Source organism: Embiotoca jacksoni, unplaced genomic scaffold (genome assembly GCF_022577435.1).
Source record: "Embiotoca jacksoni isolate LCO1_2020_lvr unplaced genomic scaffold, fEmbJac1.0.p SCAF_4, whole genome shotgun sequence".
NCBI lineage: Eukaryota > Metazoa > Chordata > Actinopteri > Embiotocidae > Embiotoca > Embiotoca jacksoni.
The window spans coordinates 10111781-10125967 of record NW_027185392.1 but is presented as its reverse complement, the minus strand read 5'-3'; the positions used below and the strand labels follow the sequence as shown (position 1 = coordinate 10125967).

Sequence of the window (14187 nt, the reverse complement as noted above, 5' to 3'; positions counted from 1 at the left end):
AACAGAAAGCTTCCTGAGGGATGTCACTCAAACAGGTTTGCATTCATTTAACTTCTACATATTTTACTCCTCATGTTTCAAGTTCAGGTATGTGAGAACAAACAGATTCCTTTGTCCTTGTATGTAGCGAACTGAGAGCTGATTAAAGGCAAATCTGCTGCTGTTTTTCACTAAAACAAAATTCTGGGCACCAGCTTCAACCATGTGTTTCTGATTATGTGCTCACTGTATTCAGTCACAGGTTTGTAATGTGCCACTCAACCCACCCAGATTATATCTCATTAGTATGTCAGTTTCTGAGCAGAGACTACTCAGAGAAGTAATATGAAAAGGGATGATAAACTTCACATTTTATCTGAATATAGGTCTATAACAGACAGCATCTCTCTACCTGTGTCAGTGTAGTCTCCAATTGGGATCTGTGCGTAAAAGCGTGTCAGTGAACCTCTCCACCCGCCCCCCTCGTGCGCTCACATTTCTTTTGCATCATGGTCGTGGAGTCTCGAGATACTCAGCATCCCACTAAAGTGCACATCGTCGAGCTCTCGGGATTTCACGGCATATCTGCATCTGCGCTGCCTGCAGTCACCACGTGTCATCACGCTCACAGAGAGCCGTAGCCACACGATAAGAACAAGTGCAGCGAAACTGAGACAACAAAGTCGATTCCGATTTTTGGTCGTGGGGACCGCGTGAGACAGACAGCTCCAGGTTTCCTCTGTGGACCAAAGCGCGGCTTTTACTGACTGACTGAGTGAAGTGGACCAGCAGCAAACCCAGAGCATGAAGAAGACTCCAAATTCGGGTACAGATGTTTCAAAAAACAAAAAAATACCATGATTTCCGATACTTGACAACATACTGCATTATTTTAATTCATATATCTCTTGATATAAACTCTGCTAAAAGTAATTACAGGCATGAATCGTGGTGTTAAAATATGACCTACTTTTGACACAAGCATAGTTCTGACTTGTGAAGCACTTTTGATGGTTTTGCATATCATATGGCACTTGCTGTATGGATGTAATAAGTATATATTTCACAAAGTCAGTGTATAATACTTACATTTCTGTAAAACATTACCTTCTGCTTAACACACTACACATAATATATTTTTAGTTATTCTTCAGAAGACTTTATCTTTCTGTGTACAATAACAAAACGGCTGCATCTTCTCTTACACCTTCATTTCTGTTTAACTTGATTTAAAAAAAAAAAAAAAAAAAAAATAATTGTTATCATGTTCCGACTTGTCAAACTCTTTCACTTTGGCTTTGCTGCCTCATTTGTTTTCATCCATATTTTTTTGGCGGCTGTGAGTGTACAGACTCAGGCGAGCACCTCGGGGTCTCCTGGCTATTACAGTCTGATGATGTGCATCATCCTCTGTCCTTCTCAGCCTGACCTTCTGTATGGATGCACTGGCTCCTTCAGGCTGCACTCTCTTCACGGCTTCAGTGCTATGCATGTGTATGTGTGTGTGTTTGGCTTTAACATTCAGTTTTGACGATTGTTCACTTATGATGTCAGGGTACTACGTGCTTCAGTGAATGGCAGAACATAGTGTTTGCTGTGCTTGTGTACATTATACAACACATCTCTGCTCCGGCCCCCATCTGTGTTCACTCTCTTTCGACATTTGGGAACTCAGGATGGCCCCTAGGGAGAAAAACAAAGCGCTTTGGATTAAACGGATGTAGAAATGTGGCACAAGTTGCTGCTCCTGAAGCTTGTGTGAAAAGCAGGAGACAAAGTCCAGACTGCAAATATTTGGAAAGTTATACTATGTTTGTTTGGTTTTTCTGTCTCTGAGCTTCAGCTCCTTAAATTTTAAATTAAATATATTAAAATACTCGGCCTTGGCTTTAATTTGAGTATGTTTACATCAATATTTTAAGAATTATGTTAGAGATTGCTTCAAATTATGGAGGCCCAAAAGTAAATGGACACTAGTGCAGCAACTATTAAAACACAGCAGCAGTCCGGAGTCTTGAGCGGCCAATGCTTGACCATTTAGGGGTTAGAAAAGTGGAAAAGGTTGTGAGAGGGGAAGAATTGGCCTGTTTAATGAGTCTTAGCACTAACTGTCAATTTCTGCCTCTGGAGATTCTTACCGCTTCACCTGCACTGATACAGACAACATCACTTTACTAACACCATCAGCATGTCTGTGTTGTCTTTAGCCACTTGCTGTTCAGTAGCTTAGTAGGTGGTCAGACTGCTGAGGAGGCAGTGGGCATCATCAGTGGCCCTTGTCACAGTCAGTGTCTGATGATAAGAGTTTTCAGTGTTTTTCATAGTTTGTTTTCCATATTTTCACTTTTCTGAAACAAAGAAAGTCCAGAAGTGAAAATGCTCTCCAGAAGGCTTGGGATCACTGCTGAGTGAATAATGTAAGTGTTTACACTCAGAAGTCTTAATACGCTTTGATCATTCGAGTGTCTTGCCTCTTTCGAAGATAAAGACAAACCGTAAGACCTCGCAGCAACACTCCTGACCTCAGAGACCATTGTTCCATGCAGTTTTTGTTTTCATGCAGCATCATGACCTTAAGGTGTCAAATTATCTGTCAGGATGGAGCATTACATGGCTGAACTGAGAAAGAACCCAATTAGCAGTACAAAAGATTTTTCCTTATGAAGATACTCTTAATAAGGTTTTCTTTGTCTTTCTCCTTCTTATCATTCAATAAAAGTTGTAGTTTGAGTGGGCTATATCACATCTGGAGCTTACAGATGTGCAAAGTTGTTGAGATGTGTGATTGAAAGCATCTGTTAGAATGATCAACACAGATGAAGGAGAGAGTGAAAATCCTTACATACTGAAGCATGAAGTGTACAACAAAAACTGTATTTATGTCCAAACAAAATGACAACTTCAAAGCTCTTAGACATCTCTCCTTTCAGGAATATCGCATTAGATCTGTGGTCTCTTCAGTCATTCGTGATTAATTTTACTCTCAAAGTGGGAGCGCTGTGTTGTCCCTTCTTAGATCCTCAACAAAAATGCATTGGCTCCCATGTTAGTAAATTCCGGTGAGACCCGGAGCGTTTTGGGCTTAATGATCTGGATGTACCCACGTTGTTTTGTAGTTTCATGCAATGTGACCCTGAATGGACACAGCGACCCAGTGGAATAAAAGCACTGTTTTTTCCTCCCCCTTGTTTTTTTTCGTTTTTTTTCTTTCTCTCTTCCTATGCATGAGAGATCTCACTTAGCTGTGCTATATATTCTCATGGTTAGGTCAGTTTTGAAAACAGGCTTGTCCTCAGCTTGAAAAGAGTATTTTGTGGTGGACATTTGCTGAGGGCTGTTTGTGTGCATTCGTTGGACTTTTCATGTTTAATAGAAGATTTGATTAAAAAAAAAAAGGCGAGGAACCTTTATTGATGTTGAGATGTTCATCTTTGGATATAATACAGGACATGGACAGATGTGTTGTCCATGATAATTACTAAGGCTGCAGAGACATTTTTCTATTAGTGGTGTATGTATATATATATATATATATATATATATATATTTTTTTTTTTTTTTTTTTTTATTGGGCATCAACAATTATTTTCACTCAAGTAGTTTTAGGTTGACATGTTTCAACCAGCTCCTTACAGAAATTACACTTTACAAATGAGTAACAAAACTCTGTCTTGGGTAGACATTATTTCTGCCATTGTTACAAGAAAATGTTAAAGTATTACAGTAACTCAACATATCACACTAAAGGAGTTGATGTCCAGAAATTTGCCTGCAGGATTACATATAGTGAGTGGCATGTGTGGGCTTTGGCCCACATATACACTACACTGAGCTGAATTGTTTGGCCATGCTGTACTGAGGATGTACATCTCATAAGAAAAGGCCACTTTTATAACACAGGTCCTATCTGCATCTGAAAAGTCAGACACTAACAGATTGTTTATTGAATATTAGTGTTGTATTTTGATGATGTGATTATATCACTTTGTCATATTAAAATGTGACTCATTTCTTTATTAACAAAAAACATTTAACTTAAAACTTGACAAATAGTTTAGCTTTACAAATATGTTTTTTTTAATCTCGTATAAAGAACAACGTTTACTAAAATAAATGCGACTGTTTTAAATGTGATCTGCCTCCATATGGCATAACATGATAGTTTCGGGATAAATAAATAATGTTTTTATGTGTTTTTCTATGGTAATATAATCACTGCAAAATCAAGCGAACATGATTTTTTTTTGGGGGGGGGGAATTGGCTAAATTGGTTCTAACTGGTTTCTTAATAATGCCATAACACTTAAAATTCCAGCATCAGTCACATTATCCATCCTCCCACTGAACCACACCAGTAGGTCCCATAGAGAAAGAGCAGATGAGGGGAGTCAATGCAGCTCTTTATTCCACTTAACAAAGGCTCTTTAGTAACAGCTAAGCTAAATTCCCTTCAGTCTGACTCATATATTGGCCTGCACCGCCACTGTGTTCCCTACAACTCCCTGTGATGATAAGACCACCTTTGGAGACTTTATATTCATCGGTGAGTGTCTATTTAATTCACTACCTGAGAGTCAAGCTGCCAAGCTCTCTGGTTCATATAATCCTTATCACATTAAAACCCCTCCTTGAGTATTAGACTACCTCTATCAGTAGTCTTTTGTAAGTGCCAAGGACAAAAGTTCACTGTCTTAGCCCCCCGTGGGCTATCTTATATACCGGTTTTTCAACCAAAGTTTCTCTCACTGAAAGGTCAGAACTTTTTCTACTTAGATAAACCTTCCCAGAGATATTAGCCTAATAGTTTTCCTCCCACTGCAGGAAGTGACATATGGTTTTTACTCTGTCTCTCAAGGTTTAACTCTCCGTTTATCATCCTTCACAGCTGTAATTCCTATCTGATATAACTTAGCTTTGGGCTCTGAAATGCTGACCCCTGCCTTAAGAATGCATGCATACAAAAAGACCTCCCTTGAATAGTCCCATATGCCCTTGCACTTGTGAATACATGCACACGCATACATGTGTACACACATTGACAAGTGTGACATCATCCGCCACTGTGTCAGAGTTTGACTATAAATAGAAATGGTCCATGATGACGTTTCAGCCTCACAAAGCCCCCCATGAGTAACATAAGGATGAAAACGGGCCATGTTACTGCTGCTTCTAATGATGAGCAGCCAGCCAGTCGTGAATAATTGCGCTGCGTGTTTATTAAAGAAACACCTGATGTTTTGAGCAGATGTCATGAGAAAAAGCACGGGCTGATCATAATGAGAGCATTACTGCCACTCTGGATGCTGATTATTTGATGTATTGTGCAATCAATAACATTAATGTTAGATTTTTACATTCGTTCTTGTATTTCTTCTTATGTTTTTGGTTTTGTTTACAGTTACAAATGTTCCTTTAAACCATCAGACAACTTTCCATTTAAAGAAACATACACGATGTTTACTTCGAGAAAAACAAACAGATATGAAGACATGAATGAGTTGTGGGGGATAGTGAAAGAGCACTTTAAAATTATAAATTGGTGGTCAGTAGCTTTAAATTGTGATCATAGCAGCCCAATTTAGGGCCAGTGGCCCAAGTTTGGACCACTTCTTCTTTGTTTTGGCCCACCATAACTTTTGACATGCTTGTGCTTATTCTCCTTATTCTTAAGTGGTTTAAAATCCTAATTGCAGAGACTACAAACTGTAAATGTTGTGCAGTATATACTGCAAGTATATAATTTGAGTTTTACAGTTGATGCGTTTTCCTTATTAAATTACATTGAAATCACAATAATTTCCTTACAATAATAAAATGACTACACAAATTGAGGAGTAGTGTTTTAATTGTTGTGAATTTTTTTTTTTTTTTTTTTTTTTTTTTTTTTTTTTTTTTAAATTCTGTCAAATATATTAAATAAAATAGAATTTCACATAACATAAACAACAGTTTCCCACTCTGGTTTCCAGAGCCTGTAAAGAGTATTGGATATAAATTAATCAATGAATTAGTGTAACTGGGCCTCCATGCAGATTTATGTTTGGCCTTTCATAGTAAAGAATTTGGGCACTTCTGGTTTAGATGGTGAAGTGAACATTTTTATTATTTATTGAGTGTTATTCTCTAACTAAACTCCACAATAACAAACATCACCAAGTATCCCATCAAGCCCAACACATAAAATGTTGGAAATTAGCTGATGGTACGAGCTTATGACAGATATATTTGTATCAGCGTACATGCGAGTCACAAGAAATTATAGTAGTCTACAGAATTGTCAAACATACTATTTTTAGAAGCAGTATCCCTATTACATCTTTTGCCCACTGCAGAGCACTGATTAATTCATTTTTCAGCTGTAAAATGTCCTGCTCATATCTGGGTCACAATATTTTAATGACCACATTCAGGCCATCCTTGCTTCTATGTCAAAACCCCCAATTACCCATATCTGCCTCAAAATTTCAGAATGAGTTAGGCTCTCAAGAATTTTTTTTTTTTTTTTTAATCAAATTTTATTGGTAAATCAGAAAGCTCAGATGCTAATCATTTATACTGTACAATACCAAGTGGCTCTGAGCAACACTGCATGTGTGTGTTTGAATCTCTGTCGTTTTGCATTTATTCGGGACGTGTTCCTTTGCCAAACTCCACATGCACAGAGATCACCGCAGAGCTCATGTGTCAGGAACTTGCTCTGTGTGTGTGCATGTGCCTGTGTGTATATATGTGTGTTGAGTATATGTATGCTGTCTGGGTCCGAGTTGTGGATTTAGACATCAGGAGCTTGGCATGCTGATTACAGAGGTCTGAAGCCACAGAGAACCACAGGAACTCTCCTCTCCTTCTGCCTCTCTTTCTCTTTCCAGCGTCATCTCTCCATCAGTTCAGGATAATTTGCAGAGATGGAGGTGAAAGCAGCGGGCCTCGGGCTTTGTGTGGCGGGATTCTGTGGCTTATGAAAATCAGCCAAATCACATAGCTTTGCTCCTCTCATCCATGCTCTGTCTAAGCTTACCTTTACTCAATTAGCCGACTCAATGCACAGTTAAGCTGTGTGGACTGTAACAGCACAATGCACAGTGAGGTATATTACACACCGTAGCAAACCCAAAGCACTGCTGACAGACTGTTATTGTTTCAGCTTAACAAATTTCATATGGATTTGAGAAGCTGATTTTATTCTTGCCTCAGTTCCACTCAAAAACCCCAAATTAGTTCTTATAAAACTCCTACGGGGTCAATAAAAGATGCCAGAACTTCCACAGTGGCTTCGACTCTATCTGCAATATCCACATAGTGTCCACATATTTATCAATTACTCAATTGCTCTTATTTCCTGCAAGGGAACTTTGAGGATATTCTATTTGATGTAGACGGCTGCCGGCCCCCTCTCACATCTAATGATTACCTTATGGTGAAGAGGAAATAGCCAGCAGTGTTACCACAGCCATGCTGGGACAGACAGACACACAGACTGCACTACTAGCACTTTTACAGCCTCCGACAGTCCAAGTGACCTGAGAACGGGATTTAAATTGTCAGAGAACTGGAAGAGAGGAGCCTATGTGAGTTATTGCTTAAAGGAATGGGGTTTTCTGTGAACTGGATTTGACTGGACAGACTGTGTGAGTCTGCTTCTGTGTGTATATGTGTGTGCACTGTGTGTGTCATGAGTAATGGGTTCATGTACTGGTTATTGTCATGATTTTTTTTGGTGTTCGTGTAGAGGATTGGTTGAATGCATCACACCACTGACTTGCCAGTTGCTGACTCAACATCGGTAATGACTTTGGCAACGAGTTTTGCGCTTTGTTTGGGCTGCTGATTTTATGAGCTGTGAAACGTCTTCGGTGGCTAAACATTTTTAATTGACTGTTAACAGTGATAAAGGTCGGTGTTTCTAGGTAGATTTTTCATTTAGTTTATTTTAATCTGTTGGCTTGTCTGCTTTGCTCCAGTCTGTAATATCTCTAACTGTTGCCATTAAATTGTTTACAGGCATTCTCGGTTCTCAAAGGATGAATCCTACTGACTGCAGGATCCCTCTGACTTTTTAATTAGACCCACCAAACGGTCAAATGTTTATTTTATGGCCAACACTAGCATTCCATTTACTGTTTGGTAAATGCTAATATGCTACAGCAAGCTGGTGAACATGTTAAACATTATACCTGCAGCACTTCTCTGTTAAATCACAGCCTCACTGGCAGCTATTGTTGTTTTGTAAAGCCTACATGATGTCATAGCCTAAATTAAGTGACACAATCACTGCGTGTCAGTTATCATTATGAACTGGAGCAGACAGATATATGTGACAGAAGGACAAAGAGAAGAGATTCTTTTTCAACTATTTGCTACACAAAAAGTTTGTTTTGCTTTATATGTTTTTTTTGATAGGCCGTTAAACAGTCTTTTTCAATACTTTAATCCTCATACTGTGTTTTTTGATGCGTGGGTCTGACTTAATTTTTTTGTCAGTAGCGTAATACACCCACACTTTTATTCACACGTTCACTCATCTGCCCTGCTGTATACCAACTCATCTACCCTTTCAATCAACTCAACTAAGGGATGTTTGTGGCTTTGTGGTTGTTATTAATGAAGCGCGTTGAAGTCTGTCCTTAAAGGCTTCCATTAAGCTTAAAAGCAACTGAAAGCCATGACTCTCACAGTGCCGCTAACGTGACCGTAGACTATTCTTACTTTCAGATGGTGAGTGGTTGCCTCTACAGCTGCTGCATGGCAGTATGAATGTTTTGACTTCTGAATCAGAGGAGCCTCCGGTTTCAACTGAAGCCTCCATCAGACTTATCACCACAGGCTGCTGCCGTCCACCAAGTATAATCTCACCACGCAGCCTAAAAGAGGGGGTTCTGTCTAAAAATAGAAGAAATGGTCAGCAACACAACAAGATTAATAGCAAATTTAGCTTGCTATTGTTAGATTGCTATTCTATAAACAATGCTATAAACATTGATTTTTTTTTTTATTTTTTTATTTTTTTTTTTTTGTCGAGGTGTATGATCAACTGAACTCCAATACCTGGAAAAATCTACTCCTATAGTTTCCTTGCTGTAGTGTCTGTGGTTGCCATGGACCCACAATGAGTAGTGGCGGCAAATTAAAAAAAAAAGTTGAACCATCTTTAACCTGCTGTGTGGAACTTTTGTCTGCCCCTTTGGCAGTGAGAATATTTACAAAAACCCTGCACGCTTATGTCATTGGCTCCACTTTAGCCTACTATGTCGCTACTTTTGCGACTGTAAAATGATGTATAAGTTGTTTAGTCATTACAACCACACAATATTACTAATTTCACTCTCAGAAAATGTGATTCATTCAGTCTGATAAGATTTGAAAAGGAGAAGAGTTGTGCGATTGAATTATTTTATTCACATTCGAGTTAGCATAGGCCTAAACTGAAAGTTCGCTGGTTTGGCCAGCTTTGCATGCTTTTTTGAGTTGCAGTAGGTCAATATTTAAAGCAACTTTATTGTTGTTTATAATGTTATTCATAACGTTACCAACATTGTGTAAATCTTTCCATGGAGAACCATCAAAGGAGCACATGGGAGTCTCAAAAGGGTTTCCCCCTTCGAGATTCATAAACTGCATTTAAATGGATTGTTCACCATTCTTAGACGCTCAGTCATTCTTTTTATTAAATCCAGGCTATCTTTGTTCACAGCCTTCACTTAGAATCTGTTCACTAGGATGAACCCACTGCACTAATTAATGGGAAACAGACAGTGATCCAGTTTACATTCATACCTGGAATGCATTTTCCTGAAGTTATATGATGCAATGAAAAACGAATCATTAAGTTTATATTAAAGGAAAACAACAGACTGGCTCTTCTCTACAATCAATCAGATTCAGTGGGAACTGTTTGCTGGTCCATGTGGCTGCCATCAAGTTAGGCTGGAAAGTCTGATTAGAAAATAGATACAATCAGCCCTTTTCTACTCCCAGATTGCTATAATGATGTGCACTTACTGTCTAATTGTGTCTGAATGACTCCTGGGTTTGTTGTAATTTAGTTGGATTGCCTTTTTCTTCAGTAGAATAATACTTAAAAGATGAATGTGAAATCTCTCAGGAACAAGCGATTAGAGTGCTTTTTTTTTATGATGAAGATGTATTTCTTCATGGTTTGTAAGAGTGCAGTTCTAAATTTGGCTTGAGTGATGTGAAGAGTTGTGTCGTCCTTGTACATGCCCCAGGTTGTATGTGTAGGCTTGAGCAGCAGCGGCAGCAGCGGCAAGGGACGCAAATGAGGAGGACAGCACCTTTCTCTCTATCTCTGTCTCTCTCTGTATGTGTATTTGTATGATGGAGATGAAGAAGGGGGAAGAAGAGTGCTGCGTAGCTCTCTGGTGAGGTCATCAGACTGTGGCTTGCAGCACTACATCACATTGTTTTCTCTCTTTCGCTCGCCACCATCTCCTGTGTGCAGACGGAATTCTTGAATCTCTGCTGTTATGTTTGGAGGAAGGAGATCATTTGGTGACTTGAGTGTGTGTGTGCGTGTGTGCGTGTGTGTGTGTGTGTGTGTGTGTGTGTGTGTGTGTGTGTGTGCAGTTAAGCATGCCTGTGTGCGCTTTATCTGTGAACAAGTGTTTGCGTCATAGCGTGAACATTTAGTGTGAATTACAATGTTTTTGTGTCTGTGTTTTGATAGGTGCTTGTCTGACTGTAAACTCAGAGCCAGATTTACACTTGTGTGTAAAGGAGTTAATGGTTAGCAGCAGTTCTCTTGGCTATAAGCTTTGCCCTGGCTAAAGTGCACCTCCCAAAAAAAGATAAATACCCATGGATGTTGTGGCAGCTACAGCGCACGCTTAGATCACCTTAACCGTGATTAGTTACTTTGTGCTGATCACCAACTTGTTGCCGGTGACACCAGGCAAGTCAAAAACATACACAGTTGTTGTTGTTTTTTTCAAAATCCATCTTCACTGCAAAGCTTCTACATGTTGTCATCGTCACTCTGTCACGGTGAATTAAAAAATGTAGACGTGGTTACTTGGTTTAATGATCGCTCAGCAAATGTCTCCTGTCTTGCTGGCTTTATATAAAAAATGTGAATGAAAGATTTTACACATATACTTGGGGTACACACATAGACTGTATATAAAGTGGACATAGCTTCTGGGTCTGAAAAATGAGGCCGACACGGAAGTAATTAAACCACAAAACTGCTGTGGGCTGCTAGAGTTTGGCTCTAAAAAGGCTCTGGCTCCATAGACTGCCATTCAACTTCTCTCGTGAAATACAAAGTCAATACATTTTTTTCCAGATGTAATTATGTTGTCATCTGCCAAAATCACTCCTACTTATTCATTTTCTGTCAGTGCATCTGAAATAATCCCATTGTTAACTATTTGATTTTAAAAGCCCTATGCTTGGGGCCGTGTCTGTTTGACTGACGTGCCTGCGGTGCAGTCAGGTTTCCGCTACAAGTGGGTGACGTGAAGTGTCATCGGTCAGATTTGTCGCTCGCTCGTCCAAATAGGGTCACGTCTGGCTCCAAAATAACAGGATAGCAATGGCCAAAATACTAACTTGAGGCCTCAGAACGGCAGTTCACCAACCACTGATTTCCGCTTGTATACTGTATATATATATATATATATATATATATATACATATAGTAGGTCTTTTCCATATAGGTTGATTTGGTTTGTCATACTTGGTAAAGCACAGGTGTTACTAATTCTCTTTTAATGAAGGCTGTTCTTTTGTCCCACTAAACCAGTGAGCCAGCATCTATAGTACCAGGACCCTGAAACTAAAGAAGCCTAATGGAATTCAGTCATCATTCATTTTATTATTTACACTTGTGCTTTTCCCACTGTGACATGTCAAAGTGTCTTCCATGGAAAAGTTCAATTAAACTACAATATTGGCTGACTATTTTTCCTTACAACACATCCATATCATCCAGTGGTGTGATCAATAGGCAAAATTCATCACTTAACTATAAATCAATTCCTGAGTGCTGCACATCATGGCACGCATGTTTAATTCTTGTGTTTAGAGTGTCTGCCATGTGCTGTAGATCCCTCTCATGTGTGTTTTCCACCCCTGAAGACACAAGAAGCTTTCAACCCTCACCTTATCTCCTTTCTTCTTCCCTTCCATTTACCTCTTTCACTACTTCCCCTGCTTGCTCCTCCTCTTCTCATTTTATCTTCTCTCTTCTTCTCCCTGTTCTTTCTCCTTCATTGTGCACCGCTGCCCTGCAGGCATCCCTTTAGTGTTGGCCGGCATGCTGGTTAGCTTTTTGTCTGACTGTTACATAACTAAATTTAGCATGTTTGAGTCACGCGTTTGGCCATAGGTCGTGCTCTGAAGTGACGGCTTACATTAATGTGCACCCCAAGGCTCACCATCCACTCTTAGTCAATGTGTGATACACTGTTTTTTACTCGGGTGGGGTGTGGGGGTTGAGTTTGTTCCGCATGAGTGAACAAGTGCACATGTCCATATGTGCCTCGTGACCATCTGCCTGCTCGGGTACAAATATAGGCTACATGTTTGGTATATATAAGTCAATAAAAGAAAGAGGTTGAGCGTGTGTGCGTGTGTGTGTGTGTGTGTGAAACGAGGGTCTGGCTGCATCTCACCAGCAGGTTTGGATGATGGAAGGGAGAGGTGATGAAAGGTATGAGTGAGGGAGGCTCTTTTGCCATCTTTGATTCAGGTTTGGCTGAATTATGTCTTTTAGAAGCTCAAACGTCCTGGTTTCCCGTAAACTGTTGTAAAATGTTCTCCTGCTACAGAAAACACTACAATTTATGGACGTATAAAATACAGGTATTCTCACTAAATTCTCGCAAAAAGGAACAGTTCCAAAAATAATCCAGCTTTAAAGAGCTGTGTTGATAAATGCATTTTCGTGGCTTTTAATATATATTCATGCTGTTAAAAAATTATTTCAATAAATAAAACTGAAAGGTCAGTATTTACTTTGAATAAAGCTCCAGAGTGCTGTAGAGTATCATACACCATAGACTCTCCCCAATGTGGGTTATTTTAGATTATTAGGCAAATGAATAATAAGTGAGTTAATGAAGAAAATAAAAAAAATGTCAGAAAAAGATTCTTTTTTTTTTTTAAGGATATGCAACAACTTCATCTACATGTTGCAGGTAAAGTCATTTTATGCCCTTAATCTTCCTTATTGTATTTAATCGGTCATGTCTTGAATACTTATTACATAATAAGTACAGGTCCTCCATCCAAATGAGTGTCGATATGGATGTGTCTTTGTCTGTGTGTGAGTGAGAGAGAGATGGTTCCTCTTTGCCTCCATTCAAAAAAACAGGGAGAGATAAAACCCTTTGGGAATAAAGCAGGAGCAGTGGCTCGTGAGCACAAACACATTTCATATGACTGTATCCACCAACCATGTGTGCATTTACGTGTATGTTTGTGTGTTGTGCATATGAGAGTTAGTCAACAAATAGCACATGTTGTGTGTTTTGATGTGTTGTTGTTTTTTGGTTTTTTTAACCCTGACCCTGTCATTAACGGCGGCTTTGGGAGTCTGGAAAATGATCATGGGGCAGAAAGAGCCAGTGGCCAAAAGAGACACGTCTCTATTTTTATAAGCACTTCCGTGTCACAGCATCAACATCCTGCTTTCAATATGGATTCAGATCCAAAGACTTGTTTATAATGTATCTGCTTTTACTCTGATCTGTGGTTTGAACGATCACCTTCGTCATTTAATGTAATTGATTACTGTGTAGTTGTGGTTATCACTCTAAGCCTTTCAAAATAAACTAATCTGAGATTGATTGTCCCAAATAACAACCCCATAATTTATACATATATTGATGAATACTTAGAAATAGAAACGTAAATAGAAACTTAACACAGCGCATTTCCATGCTTTATATTGCATAATATCAGTAAAATTGGCCTGAGTAGCAAACCAGCCGGATCAACTGACTCTTCTTTTAAATCCTTTAATGCACTTACTGCATCTACTTCCTTCCCTCCTAAATTATAATTGGGTAAGTTTTTAGTTTTTTTGACTTGTTCTGTTTATTTTCAGGTATTTTGTAAACCTGCAAGAAATGTGCTATGTATATAAAGATTATGATTGTCACTATTATTTTTGAACATTTTAAATAAATAGCCAAATAACACTGAATAGGCTTAGATCTTTTTTTAATCTGATCATTGGCCAAATCT

General features: G+C 38.9%; 1 protein-coding gene across 1 annotated transcript in view; it reads left to right on the top strand.

Moving 5' to 3' along the window:
• The first annotated feature begins 650 nt into the window (after positions 1 to 650).
• The window catches only part of septin9b (septin 9b), a 70727-nt gene continuing 57190 nt past the window's right edge, over positions 651 to 14187 (top strand). Inside the window, exon 1 of the mRNA XM_069167278.1 lies at positions 651 to 805. Coding sequence (XP_069023379.1) covers positions 784 to 805 — 22 coding nt within the window. The 5' untranslated portion in view covers positions 651 to 783. The remainder of the gene's footprint in view (positions 806 to 14187) is intronic.